General features: G+C 40.1%; 1 protein-coding gene across 5 annotated transcripts in view; it reads left to right on the plus strand.

Annotated features, from left to right (window-relative positions):
- The window catches only part of exoc6b (exocyst complex component 6B), a 42907-nt gene that overhangs the window by 765 nt on the left and 20843 nt on the right, over nucleotides 1-21299 (plus strand). For 3 of the 5 annotated variants that reach the window (XM_062065566.1, XM_062065562.1, XM_062065564.1), the window contains exons 2-12: nucleotides 3175-3340; nucleotides 3411-3458; nucleotides 3535-3625; nucleotides 3706-3751; nucleotides 4321-4521; nucleotides 8125-8295; nucleotides 18348-18416; nucleotides 19832-19931; nucleotides 20069-20115; nucleotides 20193-20313; nucleotides 20413-20484. In XM_062065566.1, coding sequence (XP_061921550.1) covers nucleotides 3175-3340; nucleotides 3411-3458; nucleotides 3535-3625; nucleotides 3706-3751; nucleotides 4321-4521; nucleotides 8125-8295; nucleotides 18348-18416; nucleotides 19832-19931; nucleotides 20069-20115; nucleotides 20193-20313; nucleotides 20413-20484 — 1132 coding nt within the window. Of the gene's footprint in view, nucleotides 1-3174; nucleotides 3341-3410; nucleotides 3459-3534; nucleotides 3626-3705; nucleotides 3752-4320; nucleotides 4526-8124; nucleotides 8296-18347; nucleotides 18417-19831; nucleotides 19932-20068; nucleotides 20116-20192; nucleotides 20314-20412; nucleotides 20485-21299 lie in introns of all 5 variants that reach the window. The other 2 variants (XM_062065563.1, XM_062065565.1) reach the window with 1 other exon arrangement.

Genomic DNA, 21299 nt, shown 5'->3' on the forward strand with positions numbered 1-21299 from the left:
TCTTGCGCATATGTTATCCATCCATCAATTTTCTACCGCTTGTCCCTTTTTGAGGTCGCGGGGGGTGCTGGAACCTATCCAGTGTTTCCCATAAACTGCCAAGATACCTGTGGCGGTGGGGGCGTGGCAATGGGCGTGGTCACCATGGCATCATCGAGTAATTTGCATAATTTACTACAATGATATGATTTTCTCTAAAAATGCTCAAAAAATGTATACTTACTAATTAATAATAACAGTTTTGTTTTAAACGTCCATCCATCCATCCATTTTACAATATAATTACAACACTTTATGTACATATTTATATACAGATTTGAACAATAAGTTATTCACTGAAATATATTTATTAATTGTGGTTCTTACAAAAAATATATCTTATAAAATAAAAGCTAAAATGTCTCTTAAAGCTCTGCCCCTTTAATTAGTGCATACTAAATAATTTAACTTTAGCCTACTACTACAACCATATTATTTACCAGCAACATAAAGTGAAACAGAGGCAGAGGTGTCCTGCCACAGTCAGTAACAAATAAACAGAAAACAGTAGTGGTGGTAGATAGACACAGAGCTTCATCAAACATCTGATGCACTGAACAAAGAGCTCCAAAAATCTTGAACTTTAGACTGCCATCAGTTTTACTCCCTACACTTAACCATGTGTTTCCCACTGCCTGCAGACTTTGCACCCTTTGTTAGGGCAATTAATTTTTTGGGGCTTCCGAAAAAAATAGTGTAAGGCCTGACAGTCGCTTTGCTCCGCGTCAATCCCCCCTCTCACCCTCTCTCCAGCTGTCCTTTCAAAATAAATGCATTCAAATCCCGAAAATAAAAATTAAGAAAATCTGAGTCGGTGCTGCACACTGCACAGGTTCGGACCACTTTTGAACTTGTTTGCCAAGACGTCTTACCCTCGTATTTTGATCCGGTCGGTCCGTTCTTCTTTTACTTCGTCGTCGTCTTCTTCTTCTGGCCCACCAGGTGAATTAAGTGCTATTGGCGGAGTTACAATGCATAGTAGGCTACCGCCACCTATTGCACCGGAATTGTAACTACAAGCTACATTCATAGACAGAGTCCCATTGCTTTTATGAGCGGTCGAGCGAGTCAAAAGCCGAAAAATCTGTCGCTGTCTGGCTTAGCTGCGTGGGGACGGTGGTCCCTGGTTCCCTGGGCACCACACCTACTGTTTGTGGGTTGGGCTCTCGGGGAGGCTGGGGCCGTACTCTGGCTCCCACACACACTGGGAGTCAAATGTATTGTATATACAAATTCACATATACTCACATACATACATACACACATACATAGGTTCCTACACTCCCACATACATATACAAATACAGTACATATTTACATACTCAAAGTTCGTACATCCACACGCACATTCATCATACAAACATACACATACTGTACATATACATTCACTGTACAAACATACATATACACATACTGTACATATACACTCACTTTACAAACACATATACACATTCTGTACATATACAAGTACATATGCATACATACACTCATGCACATAATCACGTTTCATCAAACATATATTAACGTTGTTGCCCTAGGGTAAACTGGGTAACACATGGCACACTGACAAAGCTTAACCTATTGTTACTACAACAATCTACAAGGTTAATGTAGGTTGCTTCTCTTTCTTCCCCTCCATTTTTCTGCATTCTTTCATATCTCAAGTTATCATTAAGTACAGGTATATGTATTGTTGCATTTGAACAACTGTATTGTTGATAATAAAGGTAAAGTATTGGTATTGTTCATTATCAATAGCGCTATTTCTATTGGTATTTGTATTGCTCCATTTGTAGTGTAATAATGCTCATTGTCATTTCTGTATTGTTTTTTATTTTAGCTAACTGCTTATTTGCTATTACTTTTACCATCATATTTGTACATGTCGTATTTGCTGATGTTGCTCTATTGTTGTTGTTGTTGTGTTTGCTGTTGTTGTTTTTGTCTCTCTGTCTAATCCCCCTCTTGTCCCCACAATTTCCCCCTCTGTCTTCTTTTTTCTCTCTTTCTATCCCCTGCTGCTCTGGCCCGGCTGCACCAAATGATAATATAAATACATACACGAGATTCAAAGATACCGTAGTCTGTTTTTGTCAGACCATCTCTTTAATTAGTTAATTTCTTCTGTTATTGTTTGTATAAGCTTCTGTGTGATATACTGAACAGAATGCAAACATTATGTCGTTTGTTTACCTGGCACAAGACACTGTTATCTGTGGTTCTCCAGTGTTGTTCACTGACCTTCACTTCCCATGCTTGTCTTATTTACGGCAATGTAAAAGCTTTCCACAATTCTTGTGGGTGGAGCAGGCCCATGCTGCACTACAGGGCATTTATACATTGGCTCAAAGTTAGTAGCAGTCATGGCGCCCTTTAGTCATGTGAGTGCCTTTTGACCAATCGTCAAGGAGCTCGCCTGAAACCGAGTTGGCCATACTCTCTTTATACATGACTCTGTTATGTGCTGCTATTTGTTGCTCTTGCTGGCCAGTAGAAACAATGCAGTTGATTTGTCCGAGAGGGAAATGGGGTTAAAATAATTAAGTGTGTGTGTATGCGTGTGTACTTGGTGAGCAGGATGAGGCATGCTGTTACATTCCTTTCTGACAGCAGACCTGCTCAGGACATGTCAACTCGGTCACATGGCTGCATCAAATGCACATGTGGGACTGAGACAGTTGTTGGTAATTTGCTTTGTTAACCTTACACTACAGCAATATTTATATTACTGGAGCATCTCATCTACGTGACGTAGAAATACACTGTACATACGTTCAGTGTATTTCTGTCATGGGGTGCTCGGCGTTCTAAATGAGTGAAGACTCTGAATCCAGTCAGCACTATATTTCACACATATACACACACACACATTGTGTAAATATAACTGAAAAAAGCCCCTGATGCCGTCAGGCCGCTCTCTTTCCCCATTGTACTCGTCAACATTTCAAGACACTTCCTGGTCAAAAGGAGGGTGGGGGATTCACACTGTAGAAAGGTGTTTGTGTGTGTATGTGTGTGGGATGGGGTAGTGGTAAAGGAAAAAACACAGGAAGATCGTAACAAAAGCTTGTTGTGGGATGTTTGTCATTTTCGGCCAACAGGAAATCAGATGACCTAATTCCTCTGTCTTATCCAGGTCAGTGTACGATGGCCAGGAACATGGCGTGTTCATGGACAAACTGGACGCTCGGATCAGGAATCACGACAGAGAGATCGAGAAGATGTGCAACCACCACTTCCAGGGCTTTGTGGACTCCATCACAGAGCTTCTCAAAGTGCGAGGAGAGGCGCAGAAGCTGAAGGTAACACGCATGAAGATGAGGAAGACCAGCTCCGTTCATCTTCTTTAATATTGCCCTTTTTAACATCCAGAGTCAGGTGACTGAGACCAACAGGTCCCTTCAAGGTGACGGAAAAGAGGCAAGTTGACTCACTGACAAAAAGCATCCATCCACAGTCAAAACCTCATCTTCACCCCCTACTCCTCCCTCTGCAGCTGATGAACTCCATGGAGGAGCTGAGGCAGTGTCGAGTACAACAGAGAAACATCGCCACCACTGTGGACAAACTGACGCACTGCCTGCCAGGTCTCAAACATCTACACACACACATTTGATGTCCAATCACTGACAGAGTCACTAACAAGTGTCTGTATTTTGTGTGCCAGTCTTGGAGATGTACGCACGCCTACAAGAGCAAATGAAGACTAAAAGGTATGAGTGTCATCTCCAAAGCATTCTCATCTCATGCCCACTGAACAGGTGGTGGTGCTGTTGCTTGTAAATGTGAAGTAATTTGAGCCAATCAGAAACCTAGCAGCAATGGACGAATGTCAAGTTAACAAACAAACTAATCCACAGTAGAAAAGTCTGTCGACATGCACATTTAAAAAGATTCACTGTGTACTGTGACTGTCAGATAGTTCAGCTGCTATCCACTAGATGGAGCCAGAGAACTGTGAATAGCGTCCAAACGTCCTGCTTCTCTATCCCCTCTATCCCTGCCTGGCCTGGCTCTGACCTGAAGACAGAAGTCTGCTTGGTCCTAAATTAATGGTTTGTTTGTGTGCTTTTCTGCTGCTCGCTGTCCCCTCAGTGAGCAGAGAGCAGCTTGGGGTCAGCCAACGCTGCAAGTGAGGCAAATGCAGTGCACATCATTGCGTGTGTGTGTGTGTGTTTTTGGTGTGCCTCATTTATAGAGCTAATTTTACTCCTATTCCCATAGGAACTTAACACTTTTAAAAGAGAAAGTAAATGGGGTGTGTGTGTGTGTGTGTGTGAAGGTACTACCCTGCCCTGTGCACCTTGGAACAGCTAGAGCAGACGTGTCTTCCCAGGGCAGGCCAGTACCGGTTCTGCACCATCATGGCAGAAAACATTCCGAAGTTGAGGACACAGATCCGGGACACAGCCATGATCCAGCTGAAAGACTTTCTAGAGAGCATCCGGAAACACTCGGACAAGATCGGAGAAACGGCCATCAGGCAGGTATGTTATGTAATACCATTGTGTGCTTGTTGAGGTGCTAGTGAGTCGCGTATAAAGAGAATATGACCAAGTCGTTTCCAGGCGATCTCCTCAATGATTGGTAAAAAGGCACTCACATGACTACAGGGCACCATGACTGCTACCAACTTTGAGATGATCCTATGTGTTTGCGGTTCTTCCTTGTTAGTTTTTTGGCGTGTAAAAATGCCATGTTGTGCTGCACGGGGCTGCTCCACTCGCAAGAATTGTGGAAAGCTTTGACATCGCTTTCCCCACAACCCGCAAAGAAGACAAGTATGGCAAGTGAAGGTTCGCGAACAACACTGAAGAGCTACCGATTACAGCCTCTTGTTTGAGGTAAACACATGACACAACGTCTGTGCTTTGTTCAGGACAGAAAACACAGAAACTAATACAAAAAATAACAGAATAAATTATTAAATTTGATAGATGGTTTGACAAAAACAGACTATTTTTGAAACCAAGTAAAACTAAAATAATGCAATTTGTAGATTTAGAGGCAGCAAGTGAGAAAGTCAAACACAAATACAAATACAAATAGATGAGTAAAAGAAACCACATTTTGGGAGTAATGATAGATTACAAAACTGGAACTGGAAATGTCATGAAAAAATATGTCAAGAAATACATCAATAATGAAAAAACAAACTATGTTCTGGACCAAAAATCTCTCCATATTCTTTGCTGCTCGCCAGTGTTACCATATCTAAGTTATTGTGCAGACATATGGGGAAAAAACTACAAAAGTACACTTATTTACATAGCATGTTCCAAAAAAGAAAGATCAGTTAGAATAATACATAATGAGTAATACATACCATGATCATAAATACATTGGACATACTTTACACAAAAGTCATAATTTCTCCGTGATTGTTGTTCCAAAGATAATAAAGATTTTGGCAGAATTAGAATAATAAGTTGTTTTTGTTTTTTTGTAGTTCTGTGTATTTATTTACCTTTGTTGCGCTGTCGGGTTTGTGTTAGTGTGCCTGCTGGTCATGAAACACTGCAAGAATGTAGCAGCATGGTGTGTCAAAGACTGCCACAAAATTCTACTTTCACAGAATAAAAACATGTTTATTCTAAGTTTATGAGCTGGAGTATGTTTAGAACTACCGTATTTTTCGGACTATAAGTCGCAGTTTTTTCATAGTTTGGCCGGGGGTGCGCCTTATACTCAGGAGCGACTTATGTGTGAAATTATTAACACATTACCGTAAAATATCACATAATATTATTTAGCTCATTCATGTAAGAGACTAGACGTATAAGATTTCATCGGATTTAGCGATTAGGAGTGACAGATTGTTTGGTAAACGTATAGTATGTTCTATATGTTATAGTTATTTGAATGACTCTTACCATAATATGTTACGTTAACATACCAGGCACGTTCTCAGTTGGTTATTTATGCGTGATATAACATACACTTATTCAGCCTGTTGTTCACTAGTCTTTATTTATTTTAAATTGCCTTTCAAATGTCTATTCTTGGTGTTGGGTTTTATCAAATAGATTTCCCCAAAACATGCGACTTATACTCCAGTGCAACTTATATATGTTTTTTTCCTTCTTTATTATGCATTTTCGGCCGGTGCGACTTATACTCCAGAGTGACTTATACTCCGAAAAATACGGTATTTATGGACATATTATTTTGGTCTATTTCGTCAGAAAAACTAATGTCAAAACGACAGCAATTGCATGCATCTGGGCACAACCGCACGCATCATTGGTAGAAGTCATGGCGCCTGCTGTTTAGTTGGCCATACTTTCTTTATACATGACTCTGGCTTACCTCTACTGTAAGCTGGTGGTCACTGGTTAAAGTAGAATTATCTCGACACAGTTAGACGATTGAGGACTGAGGACACACACCTTTCATTGCACATTCCCCTGTATTTCAGTTAGGGAATGTTGCTGAAAACCTTCAATCAAATTCTGCTCTTCAGCATTAAGCTCATTGTTTTTGTCTTTTTTGAGGCCAAGGAAGTAGTTTCTGTGTGTTTTTGTCCAGAGTTCACAGCAATGCCTCTTGTTTATTTGGGGAATGATGTTGTGTGAAAGTTCAGGATGAGAGGGTGGGACGGGAATGAGAAGGAATGGTTGGTGACAGACCGATGAGCCTCTAAAGGAGATTCTCATCAATACTTCCTCTGGAATTTAGTGCGGCACACTTGGACTTCATTTATGTTCTAAATGAAAACAAGTCAACAAATAAGTCACCTCCATCCTCTTCCTTGCTTCCTGTCCTCTGTGCAGCAACTGGAGCCAGCAGTAAACCTAGATGATTAATCATAATCCATTTCAGCCCTCCTAGTTGATTTGAGGTTTTTTTGGCCCACAGTTAGAGAACCACTGGTGTGGAAAATCCACTTGCAGTCCCTGAGGAAGCTAAGTGCTGCCTCCTGTAACCACTAATTACAAGGGAGACTGTCCCGATAGTAAGACTCTATCAGATGTTCCCAGTTGAAAATCCAATCCCTCTTCGCGCCATCAGCCCGTTCTGTCAGTACAAATGAGCTTGACTGCTCGGTACCTGCTAGTGAAAATAAATAGATGCGGTGAGACGAGAAAAGTGTTCACAATAGACCTACTGTCCTCCGCCACGTGCTTGGTAAAGGAAGGTTGAGTGGGTAAGGAAGAGGATTGTGAGGTAACATCACAACTGATGCTGGTCCAGAACATTAACCAATTTGTGTTTACATTAAATGGTTCAGTCTAGTTAAGTCAGGCCTGGTTTGGTTTAACCTGTCATATTTCTTTTCACCCTAAACCACTGGCACAATTTAGGAAGAAATGTTTGTGCGCTGTCATAATTTTTGTTCACTCACATTCTCGCCTATCCGTCCCCGTATTTTTATTCCAGTCTTTCCATGTAGTGCCCTCACTTAGTACTTTACTTATTTACTTGGAGCAAAGGACCGGCTTTGACTTCTGCTGAGTTTTCAGTAGTCGCGCACACACACACACACACACACACACACACACACACACACACACACACACACACACACACACACACACACACACACACACACACACACACACACACACACACACACACACACACACACACACACACACACACACACACACACACACACACACACACACACACACACACACACACACACACACACTAATGGGAAACAGATTGTTGGGCCTGTGAAGTGGAAGAAGATTGATTACCTGTATTTAGTTACTGAACACACACATACGTACGCATGCAGTTAGGGTGGCGGAGGGCACCCGCTGGGTCAGCATGCTTAACCATGGAGAAAATAATGTGTCCTCTGCTTCCAATGACTTCACGGGATCTCCAGTTGGGATGTCCCATCTGGAGTTTTCCTCCTGAGTCCTTGGTAGCATTTTAGTAAATTCATACAAGTTGAGATGAGTCTGTAGTGAACAATTTCATATTTATATGTATTATTTTAGCTCTTGTATACCTAATGCTGTGGGCAAAGAACACTCACCTCATTTTGAAACCTCACAAACATGGATTGCTTTCTGTTGGTCCAGTTCATAAGATCAAACATTGCAATGCTGAAAGTTTGGTGTGTTTGTTTCAGGCACAACTGCAGCGCTCGCTGGACAACTCTATCTCTCCTGTTGACCGGCGCCCCAGGAGAGAAGCACTGGCAGCCGCTAGGGTCATGCAGAGAAACGGGCAGGGTGAGGGCCCGCTGTCAGAATTGGACTCTGGCATCCTGGATGTGGAGGATGAAGAGGATGATGATAACGTGAGACACACATGCACACACACACACACACACACACACAAAATTGGACCCAGTGGGTGAAATTGTAAAACGTGTGTTATAGTGAAAAGTAGAAACAAACAGTGGAGCATTAATGGGAATCTGGAACGTAATGGGGATGTTTACTCACCAACTTGTGCCATTATTGCCAAAGGGACTCAAAAGTATGAGGACAATAAACTCCTCAAGTCGTTCCTGGCGGGATCTGAGTTCTTTTATGCCACTGGCGTGTTCTCGCTTAAGGAAGGCCAAGCACAATGAGGCTGAACTTGTCACCCTGGTGCTGCCATTCTCTTTGCAGGTCCCTGTTGTCCCTTTTGCCTTTATTTACGTCCTGTAAACTTGCTTCAAGCCTTAGCTCCCACAAAGGCTTGACCCTGCGGTCGCCGGGTTACGGCCGCGTCGGCGCCGATGCCAACCGAACACTGTCCCTGCCCCTGGCACGTCTTCCCCTTCCCGTCATTCATGGCCGTCCCCTTGAGTCTCTTCTTCCTATGTTCCTCTGCTCTCTTTGTACTCTTCCTTTCCTCTTTGGGGCCTTTTTTACCTGCTCTTCCTCCTTGCTCATGTTCCTCATCTATGGAATGCCATCATCCTGTCTGCCTTGCCTCCATTTTCCCTGGCCTCCACCTCTCAGTCTTCTCCGTCGGTTTTAAGATCAGGGTTTGGTTCATTTTGGGTACAGTAAGGTAACAAAATATAAAACTAAAATTGCTTGATTTTGTTTGAACATTTGTATTTATTTGAAATGAAACACATCAACTACAAACTGCTGGCAAGTAATTATACTAAGAAAAACAATCTAGAAAAAACAAATATAGTAATTGAAGGATGTCGCACTGATGCATTTCGTACATTAAAGATGCTAAAACCAATCCAATGTAGGTCAATATATGCTAAGCTCTCTGAAAAAAGCGTCCACATCTTAGCTTTGTGTTATAGCTGACAACACTTATTAGTGTAACATTTATTATATCTTATTAATGATTATCTGATTTTATTTTTGCATTACGCTGAGGCATTAAATGTACTTTGGGCGCCCTTCATTTACAAGGTTTATTTTTAGGAAAGTTCAACGATGTAGACAAGTGCAACAGTATCAGTTTAAATTGTATGAATGTTTAGTAATATTTAGTAAATGAAAGTTATTTATTGATTAAAGTGCAGCATTACTAGTTCCAGGTTGTAGCCCTGTTTCCCAACTCTACTGAACAATAGCGGCACACTGCTTTCATCGACATAGGAGGGTTTACAGGGCGGTATAGCTCGGTTGGTAGAGCGGCCGTGCCAGCAACTTGAGGGTTGCAGGTTCAATCCCCGCTTCCGCCATCCTAGTCACTGCCGTTGTGTCCTTGGGCAAGACACTTTATCCACCTGCTCCCAGTGCCACCCACACTGGTTTAAATGTAACTTAGATATTGGGTTTCACTATGTAAAGCGCTTTGAGTCACTAGAGAAAAGCGCTATATAAAATATAATTCACTTCACTTCACTTACAAGCTTTGGCATCTCCGAGGCTGGGCTGCACTGTATTTGTTTAGCTAGTAGACACGTGACGTGATAAACACTTCTCATCCCTAACTTAATGTCTATCATGTGGGAAATCCTGATGAAAGTTTCTTAGGGAAAAATCAGATCACAAATGTACCGTTAAACCAGTGATGGGCTGTGAAGTTCACTTCAGTGAGGCCTTGCTGCTTTTGGAGTTGTTTTTTAAATTACTTTAAATTCATATGCTCTAATCACTGTTAATACATGCCACTCATTTAGAGAATAAAAGAAAAAAAAAGGGAATAATTCACTTACAGATAAATTGTGTTTATTAATCACTTCTTAGTCCCTTTTATTTACTTACAGTATATGCAGTAAAATTATAAAACATTTGTGATCGTACCTTTTATTTGTAGCTGAGGTACATGTCCCTATTCTTCTGCAGGCAAACTTATCTTGTTGTGAAAATATGATCAGTTTCTGTTTTGTCAAAGTCTAGTTTGAAGACGTTTTTGAGCTTTGATATATCTTTCTATATCTATCTACATATTTTCATTAATTAATGCTAGCACTGCTTTTTGTTTATGTCAATAAAGAAAACAAATATGATGGCTTCTTCTCTGGAAAGAGATGAGCAACAAACACCTGCTAGCTCACACGCCCCCCTCTTCCTGATGCCTCTCAGTTTCTGTATTTATGTAGGAATTACTTGCCACTGCCTTGCCCTGCATTCGTCGAGTTCACTCAGGACTAGGCCCAGTACACTAAACCTGGTTAAGTTTGCTTGCGCACTAAACAGACAAGAAGGACTAGCGGCAGCCTCATATCAGGTTGCTAACCTGTTTTGGATCAGAATATATAAAAATTTAGTGATTTTTACTTAAAGAAAATGTTTAAAAAATGATTGAAATCATACATAAAATACATTTATAAAACAGTTTAATTGACACATATTGATATTTATTTCAGTAGATAAATAGAAGTACAAAAAGACGTTTACTTCTATTTTATTGATTACACCGAAGAATTTGACCGAGTTAAACATGCAAGGTTGACAGAATGTTCATCGGACATTGGTACTAATGATAAAGATATTCTAATAATAACTAAGTTATACTAGGAACCAGGGGTGTCCCGATACCAATGTTTTTGTACCAGTTACAGTACCAAAATGTATTTCGATACTTTTTCAAAAGACGGCACTAATAATTGGCAACAAGCCAAGCAGCTGTGTGTGCGTCTATGTATCTGTATATGCACAACAGGGGAGCTAGTTAACTACATTATTACCTGTCACTCTTCAAACTCCTTGTGCAGATCTGAATGCTTGTTATTTAAATGTTTACCTCAGTTTGAAGCAAAGGTGGTAATACTAATCGCCACTTTCGCGAGGCATGTTTTAAAGCCATGCTTGCAGCGATTCCGTGTACATGTCCTTTTATCAATAGTTTTGGAGCCAAAATACTTCCATGATGCACTTCACGCACACTCTTTATTACCAAGTAGAATTGCCGTTTTTTGCCATTCTTCCTCTACACGCCGTTTCTGCTTGCAAAAATCATACCGGTAGTTTTCAAAGGCAGCATAGTATCTTTTTTAATTTATTAGTACGTGTATACCTTATAACCCTACTGGGAACAGACCGCTGCAGTAAGAGCATAGCATGGAGTAATAACAGAATTCCAGATTAAAACAGGAGTATGACAAGGCTCTGTTCTTTCACCTAATTTATTGTATTTATGTACCAAATTAATTTTCAGTGAAGTTGAAGATATGAAAGGAGTAAATATAGTGGAAACCAACATCAATAATCTAAAATATGCTGATGATACAATCTTGATCACAGAAAACAATTCAGACCTACAAGAGTTAGTAACAGCAGTAAATGAGAAGGGAAAACCATAAACATCATAACAAGGAATGATGGTGAGCAGGGAAGTTCCAGTGCCTGAACATTAATAAAGAAGGGAAACAAATATAACAAGTCAAGAGCATTATATATCTGGAATACATGACAACCAAAGATGAAAAATATGACACAGAAATTAAAAGAAGAATCAGAATTGCAAAAGCAACATTTGAAAACATGTCTAAAAGCTTAACATCAAGAAACACTAACATTGCATAATGAAATGCTATGTATGGTCATGTGATGGACACTTACAGGAGCAACAATGAACAGGTCAGAGGCATTTGAAATTTGGATTTACAGAAGAACGTTAAGAATTTAATGGACAGAACACAAAATAATTGAAGAGGTTTTAAAAAAGTTAAACATCAAGAGACTAATACTTGTTAATATCAAGAGCAGAACAATTGCCTACTTTGGGCATATAGGGAGAGGAAACAACCTTCAGAAACTGTTACTAGAAGGAAAGTTCAATGGTAAACATGGGAGAAGCAGACCAAGAACAACATGGACTGACAACATCAAAGACTGTCACTGGACCCCACAGAAATAATATGAATACATCCAAGTGGCTCAAAAACGCGAGAAGTGGAGGCTCATGACCGCCGACCAAGAGCAGATGGCACATGGTGATGATGAATATTTATTTTGTTATTTTTTGTAAAAATATTTTTTTAGGGCATTATCCCTGCATTGAAACCATACACAGCTTTTTCCCCCGCCTAATTGACATGTCCCTGTTTTGTACAACCCCTGGGAAAATATGGAATCACCTAACTTGGAGGATATTCATTTAGTGGTTTAATTTGTAGAAAAAAAAGTACATTAGAGACATAACGCACAATTATAGTCATTTCAAATGGCAACTTTATGGTTTTAAGAAACGCCAAAAAAAACAAAAAAATAATAATTGTAGTAGTCAATAACAGTTTTGTTTTTAGATCAAGCAGAGTGAAAAAATTATAGAATCACTCAATTCCGAGGCAAAATATGGAATTACGCTGTACAATTTAATTTCCACAGCCAACACTTGCATCAGATTAAATCTCGTCAGTAGTCTGCATTTAAAAAGTGTTCACATTTTGGAGAGCTGTTGTACAAGGTGGATTGACATGAATCATGGCTCTAACCTGAAATATGTCAATTGAAACAAAGGAAAGGATTATCCAACTTCTTCAAAAAAAGTAAATCATCAAGCAATGTTGCAAAATATGTTAATTGTTCAAAGTCCTCTGTCTAAAATATGAACCAATTACAAACAACATGGAACGGTTGTAAAAAGTAAGCATACTGTTAGACCAAGAAAAATATAAAAAGTGTCAAGACGAGAGATGTATGTCGTTAGGATTTTATCGATACCAATATCGATATTCCTTACTGATACCGGTATTCATTGGTACTCTTCTTATTACTATATGTACAACACCCAAAACCAGTAAAGTTGGCACGTTGTGTAAATTGTAAATACAAACAGAATACAATGATTTGCAAATCCTTTTCAACCTATATTCAATTGGATACACCGCAAAGACAAGATACTTAACGTTCGAACAGGTAAACTGTTATTTTTGCAAATATTAGCTCATTTGGAATTTGATGCCTGCAACATGTTTAAAAAAATCTGGCACAAGTGGCAAAAAGACTAAGAAAGTTGAGGAATGCTCATCAAACACTTATTTGGAACATCCCACAGGTGAACAGGCTAATTAAGAACAGTTAGGAGCCATGATTGGGTATAAAAGCCGCTTCCATGAAATGCTCAGTCATTCACAAACAAGGATGGGGCGAGGGTCACCACTTAGTGAAGAAATGCATGAGCAAATTGTCAAACAGTTTAAGAACAACATTACTCAACGAGCTATTGCAAGGAATTTAGGGATTTCACCATCTACGGTTTGTAATATCATCAAAAGGTTCAGAGAATCTGGAGAAATCGCCGCACGTAAGCGACAAGGCCGAAAACCAACATTAAATGCCTGTGACCTTCGATCCCTCAGACGTTACTGCATCAAAAAGCGACATCAGTGTGTAAAGGATATCACCAAATGGGCTCAGAAACACTTCAGAAAACCTCTGTCAGTAACTGCAGTTCGTCGCCACTATGCAAAGCGAAAGCCATTTATCATCTAAGATGGACTGATGCAAAGTGGAAAAGTGTTCTGTGGTCTGACGAGACCACATTTCAAATTGTTTTTGGAAACTGTGGACATTGTGTCCTCTGGACCATCCGGATTGTTATAGGCGCAAAGTTCAAAGCCAGCATCTGTGATGGGGTGTATTAGTGCCCAAGGCATGGGTAACTTACACATCTGTGAAGGCACCATTAATGCTGAAAAGTACATACATGTTTTGGAGCAACATATGTTGCCAACTAAGCAACATCTTTATCATGGACGCCCCTGCTTATTTCAACAAGACAATGCCAAGCCACATTCTGCGCGTGTTACAACAGCGTGGCTTCGTAGTAAAATAGTGCGGGTACTAGACTGGCCTGCCTGTCGTCCAGACCTGTCTCCCATTGAAAATGTGTGGCGCATTATGGAAGCATAAAATACGACAACGGCGACCCCGGACTGTTGAACAACTTAAGCTGTACATCGAGCAAGAATGGAAAATAATTCCACCTGAAAAGTTTAAAAAATTGGTCTCCTCAGTTCCCAAACGTTTATCTAGTGTTATAAATAAATGATAAATGGGTTATACTTGTATAGCGCTTTTCTACCTTCAAGATACTCAAAGCGCTTTGACAGTATTTCCACATTCACCCATTCACACACACATTCACACACTGATGGCGGGAGCTGCCATGCAAGGCGCTAACCAGCAGCCATCAGGAGCAAGGGTGAAGTGTCTTGCCCAAGGACACAACGGACGTGACTAGGATGGTAGAAGGTGGGGATTGAACCCCAGTAACCAGCAACCCTCCGATTGCTGGCACAGCCACTCTACCAACTTCGCCACGCCGTCCCCTTAAAAGGAAAGGCGATGTAACAATGGTAAAAATGACCCTGTGCCAACTTTTTTGCAATGTGTTGCTGCCATTAAATTCTAAGTTAATGATTATTTGCAAAAAAAAATTAAGTTTCTCAGTTTGAACATTAAATATCAACTTATATTCAATTGAATATAAGTTGAAAAGGATTTGCAAATCATTGTATTCTGTTTTTATTTACAAATTACACAACGTGCCAACTTAACTGGTTTTGGGTTTTTTAATTGGTGTAAATAAGGATGTTAAAAAAATGCAATTTTTATTAGCACAAGGGGCTGTACACCTAAGATCTCACAGCAGGGAAGTTTTTTTGATGCCTGCTTTTCAAGTATTAAACAAGTGAACTACGTTTGCAATGCAAACAGACCTTTTTATGTGATATATCAAATATACACTCATATACAATATACACTAATTTTCATTGAGAGCTACATCTCAGTTATGGCCGCCCTCAAAGGTGCACTTATAACAGTGAATATATACTAATTATAATGTATAATCACCTCATGATATTATTACACAATTGCCTATGCATTTGATCATCACATTTATTAATGTACAAATTGATTAGGCATGTGGATCTTAACAACAACTCAGAATTCGAATCAATTCTGATTCTTGGGGTGAAGTTTTGATTCAGAATTGAGTTTTGAGTTTGAGTTTATTTCGAACATGCAAGCATACAACATGATACATCACAATTTCCAGTTTCTCTTTTCAACAAGTTCGAAAAGGAGTAGGAAGAAGCAGAGCTTATTTAATCCTACCCCTTTTTTTTACATAACAATTGCTAAAACTTTTTGTTCACTTCCTGTTCACAATTTATTCACAATAAACTCCATAGGTAATCACAATAAAAATAAATAAATAAATAATAGTAAGAATTTAATAATAATAATTGGTGAAGTAAGTCATATTTCATATGATGAGATAAGTAAGATTACTTTAAGAATGAATGAATGGATGGATTAAATAAATTGAGAATGTTTATCATGATTCTTCTTCTTTGTACTTTGTAAACACTTTAAGTTTGAAGAGTTTCTTGAAGTGGATCATATTAGTACATTGTTTGATTGCTTTGCTTAATCCATTCCATAATTTAATTGCACATACTGATATACTTAAGGTCTTAAGTGTTGTACGTGCAAACAAATGTTTTAAATTACGTTTTTCTCTAAGATTATATTTCTCCTCTTTTTTTGAGAAGAATTGTTGTATATTCTTGGGTAGCAGGTTATAGTTTGCTTTGTGCATAATTTTAGCTGTTTGCAAATTCACTATGTCGTGGAATTTCAGTATTTTTGATTCAATAAATAAAGGGTTTGTATGTTCTCTATATCCAACATTATGTATTATTCTAACTGATCTTTTTTGTAACACCGTTAATGAATGAAGTGTACTTTTGTAATTATTTCCCCATAATTCTACACAGTAGCTCAGATATGGTAACACTAGTGAGCAGTAGAGAATATGAAGGGATTTTTGGTCTAGAACATGTTTTGCTTTATTCATTATTGACGTGTTTCTTGCAACTTTATGTTGTATATTTTTTACGTGAGATTTCCAGTTCAATTTATCATCAATCATTATATTGATTCTCGATTCAACACGGTTTTTGAGTAAGCCGGGGATAACCTAAAAAAACGTCCCAAAAAATAATAATTACAACAAAATTGAAATTATGAATTGATTCTGAATTGGAATAAATTAGAATAGCAATTCAGTTGTGAAACTCATTTTTTTTTAGCACCCCTTAAATTGATGTATGATTTGCTTTAAACATGCAATTGTATGCAGTACATGTATTTTTTCTGTCAAAATTGAAAAATGAATAGAAAAGAATAGAAAAGATTAAGTACTTTTTTTCGGGCAGCATGGTGGCACAGGGGTTAGTGCAAGTGCCTCACAATACGAAGGTATTGTGAGGCACTTTCTGTGTGTCTTTCTGTGTGGAGTTTGCATGTTCTCCCCGTGACTGCGTGGGTTCCCTCCGGGTACTCCGGCTTCCTCCCACCGCCAAAAACATGCACCTGGGGATAAGTTGATTGGCAACACAAAAAATTGGCCCTAGTGTGTGAATGTGAGTGTGAATGTTGTCTGTCTCTCTGTGTTGGCCCTGCGATGAGGTGGCGACTTGTCCAGGGTGTACCCCGCCTTCCGCCCGAATGCAGCTGAGATAGGCTCCAGCAACCCCCGCGACCCCAAAAGGGACAAGCGGTAGAAAATGGATGGATGGAAGTACTTTTTTCACACGTTATTTCCAGGCTTTCGCAGGCCACTTACAACAATGTGGTGGTTCAGATCTGGCCCCAGGCATTGAGTTTCACACATGTGATATCAATACAATCAATTAGTATGTTTGGTGAGTGTGCATTTAAGCAAGGTGTGTTTTGACGCTACGCAAACAGCGCAATGGAGTGACGTCAGGCGGCGAATATAGAGACCTGTTAGCGGAAGCCATCTTGCTTTAGGGCAACTTTGTGAATGTATCACTTACATTTTTCAATTTTGACTGGATTAATATTAGCCTGTGGATTACCGGATTGTTAAAAGGATGGTTGATGAAGCACGGTAACAGCGGTCAGGACTTGTGAGTAAAGCGTGTTCTCTTCAAACTGACACTAACTCTTACTTGTGTGTGTGACTTTGAGGAATTTTTGAGGAGGCAATATTGTTGTTCCAAAATTTTGTGTGGTGTTTTTTTTGTTGCCTTGCATCGGCACCAAAGTGAATGTAACAGCCTACATGTGTCATAATTATGGTTGTCAGCTGGATAAAAATAATACAGATAGCATTATCATTTGTCTTAAATCTTAACGGTCTTCCTGGACCTACCCAAATACAAACTGGTACCATCTTGCCAGAAGAACAAAAACTGTGAAGACCTTTCTAGAAGAAAGACACATAAGGTCAACGTCAAGGCCTGCAAAGAGTTCGGCTCTTACTCCAATTGAAAATCTGTGGTGGAAATTGAAGAAAATGGTCCATGACAAGATTCCAACCTGCAAAGCTGAACTGACAACAGCAATCCGAGAACGTTTGAACAAGATTGATGAAGAGTAATGTATGTCACTTGTTTAAGTCAATGCCATAGAGACTGCAAGCTGATATAAAATCTAGAGGTGGTGCAACAAAGTACTAGTGGTGTCAGAATTGAGTGATTCCAAATTTTCCTTCTGCTTGATCTAAAAATGAAACGTTACTACCAGAATTTATTTTCTTGATTTATTGTAGTATTTCTTAAGGCCAGACTGTTGCCATTTGAAATGACTATAGTTTTGTGTCATGTTTGTTATCTGTTTTTTTTTCTATAAAATTAAACAACTGAATGAACATCCTCCATGTCAGGTGATGCCATTATTTTTTTCCAGGGGTTGTATAAATGGGTGGGATGAAATCGACATTGCATTTTTTACGGTTCTTCATACCAGGACTGACACTGACTCCTGCCGTGTTGTGTTGTGACATCATCACACATCTAATTATCGTGCACACTCTTACAGAAATATCCTGTGACAGTCGGTTCTGTGTGAAAGGCACATGTTGGCAATTTTGCAGGATTTCCTTGTGAAAGAGGCTCATCAAGTCTCTTGGACATGATCGTCTGTTATTAACGGAATCTTTCTGTTTGCTTCCGTGCAGGTCAGTGGTGCTCAGGACTTGGTGGACTTCTCACCCGTGTACCGCTGTCTTCATATCTACACTGTGCTGGTGAGCGCATCTTTAAGTACCTTTTTAAAGGACGTTCTGGTAGCATAACCGATCACAACAAGAGGCACCAGCAGCAGCCTCTTCTTTAGATGTGATGAGACACACTTTGCAGCCTGATGGGAAAGCTCCAGCACGCTTCTAATGCAGCCTGCTCAATGCTTAAAAAAGAAGAGGCCTCTGGCTCGGGCCTGGCCGTGCTCCAACCAGGTGGCTGCAGTGTGTGTGTGTGTGTGTGTGTGTGTGTGCGTGCGTGCGTGATTTCAGTTACAGTGAAGGCGACATGAGAGGAGGTGTTGACTGGGCCATGGCTGGGTTAGCTCAACACATTGTATGTGTGTGTGCGCGTGTCCGTGCGTGCACGCCTACAGGCTTTTTGGGGTTGTGACCGGGCCAACACATCCACAGGGTCGACTGTTTCTGTTCACCGTATGTGTGTGCGTGCTCTTGGAGGGGGGAGACAGGAAGTGCATGAACTTTGACAGGAAGGAGAAAGTGAGCGATGGAGGCAAGAGAGGGTTAGAGAAAGGCTAACTGGGTGACATGACAGCAAAGAAAGAGGTCACAGAGGGTTTAGGTTGGTGGTCTGTAAGTGTGCATGTTAGCTAGTAGCTGAGTGTGACATCAGTGAGAGTTAACCTTCTTCACCTCTGAGGTCATTTCAGCGCGGGGGAGACATTAATATAATTCTTTCAACACAGCACACTTCTCTCCCTCATCCCACTGTGTTCCTCGCTAGCGTCTTTACCTCGTTATCTGCTCCGCTTCTGCTATCTCAGAACGCCAGCAAATGAACTAAAAACAGAGCAGTGTGTCTGCTGCTTTGGAGCCAAGAGGAGGCAGTGATAAGGTGCTGCTGCGTAATGGAAGGAAGAGATACTAGTGGCAACCGTTGTCTTTGTGTGGGTGCTTTTAGTTTGATGTCCTAAAGACGCCGACTCAAACTTTTATCTTAACTACACACACACACACACACACACACAACACACGCACAAACACAATTACTTTTTTGAACTTTCCCATCATTGAGTGTCTGTCATGGTGTACTTATTTCCACTCAATAGGACTTGTTCATGTACTGTTTATTTTTTATATGACTGAGACTTGTCATGTCCCTGGTGTGTAGTCACTAATAATGCAATTCTTGGGTGTCCAAAGTGCATTCCTCAGGTCATTGCTAATTGATTGTCCAGCCGCAGATAGTAGAAATAAAAAGACGTGGGGAGAAAAATAATAATAATAATAAACAAGTTAATACTAAAAACAGGCTGTTTTTGACTTAAAACATATAAAGCCTCTCAGCATATTGGATTGTTTTTTACAAAATGAAAAATAGCAACCTAGCCCCCGGTGGAAAAAGTTTGGACACCCTTGATGTAATGTAATAATTGCACACCCACACAACCTCCCACTTGTAGCTATGGTGTGTTGCAGGGTTTGCGTGATGTGTTTGAGAACTACTACCGAAAGCAAAGAAGGAAACAGGCTCGCCTCGTGCTGCAGCCGCACTCTAACATGGTATGATCACAGTGTTTTTGTTTGCACACCGCTAACTACACAAGTCTTACAGTAACACACCACCTTGTTTCAAGTATGACCACTTTATGCTAGGGTGCTTCTCCTCCACATCATCTTTATGATGTTTTCTTCTCCAGCATGAAACTCTGGAAGGATACAGGCGCTACTTTAATCAAATTGTTGGGTGAGTTTACCACTGTCATAAGCTCTCCTGAGGATGAAAAGTACTGAAATGACATGAAAGTGTGGTGTTGTGCTCAGGTTCTTTGTGGTGGAGGACCATGTGCTTCACACCACGCAGGGTTTGGTCAACAGAGCCTATGTGGAGGAGCTCTGGGAGCTGGCACTGTCCAAAATTGTGGCTGCTCTGAGAACACACTCGGTAGGGACAGGCCACAGGCAAAGTTGTGAAAACACACACCATCACACACACACACATGTACAGAGATTTACTCACTAATACAATCGTTTGTGTCCTCAGTCCTACTGTGATGACCCAGACTTGGTGCTGGATCTAAAGAATCTCATTGTCCTATTTGCTGATACACTTCAGGTACTATATGTATCAGTACTTACTTACTTTTCCTACATTTGTTGACAAGTTGTTGTTCAAGCGCCCTGAAAAGTAGTCCCCAAATTCAACTATTTGGAGTAGAGGGAGGGAATTGATCTCTTATGAAAGTTAAACATACATTTTTTTTCAGAATATTTCTTGAAAGTGCTACTGACACTAACAAATAGAAGTTAAAGTTAAAGTCCCAACGATAGTCACACACACACACTAGGTGTGGTGAAATTATCCTCGTCATTTGACCAATCCCCATGTTCAACCCCTGGGAGGTGAGGGGGGCAATGAGCAGCAGCGGTGGCCTCGCTCGGGAATCATTTTGGTGATTTAACCCCCAATTCCAACACTTGATGCTGAGTGCCAAGCAGGGAGGCAATGAGTCCCATTTTTATAGTCTTTGGTATGACTCGGCCGGGGTTTGAACTCACGACCTTCCAGTCTCAGGGCGGACACTCTAACCACAAGGCCACTGAGCAGGTTAATATATATTCTGAAAAATAAAGATTGTTGGTCTTTTTTTCCCCACAAACGTGCCTTTTAAAATGACTGGTTTGAAGTTATGAATTGAAATACCCAATGGGGCCATAACTTGAGTCTTTAATTAATACCATTACAAATTTGACAAAGATAAAAGAACAATTTCGTATTTTACACAGGTTTTTGTAAAGTTGAGATCAGGTGTTGCAAAGGCTACAGTATTTACATTTACTGAACCATTTTTGTCTGACGTTTATCTGCTGTTGGAATACTGTGAGGCTTCCAAGGTGAGTTGCATTCCTGTTTACGTTTGCGGCTGGTCA

Source organism: Entelurus aequoreus, linkage group LG12 (genome assembly GCF_033978785.1).
Source record: "Entelurus aequoreus isolate RoL-2023_Sb linkage group LG12, RoL_Eaeq_v1.1, whole genome shotgun sequence".
Taxonomy (NCBI): domain Eukaryota; kingdom Metazoa; phylum Chordata; class Actinopteri; order Syngnathiformes; family Syngnathidae; genus Entelurus; species Entelurus aequoreus.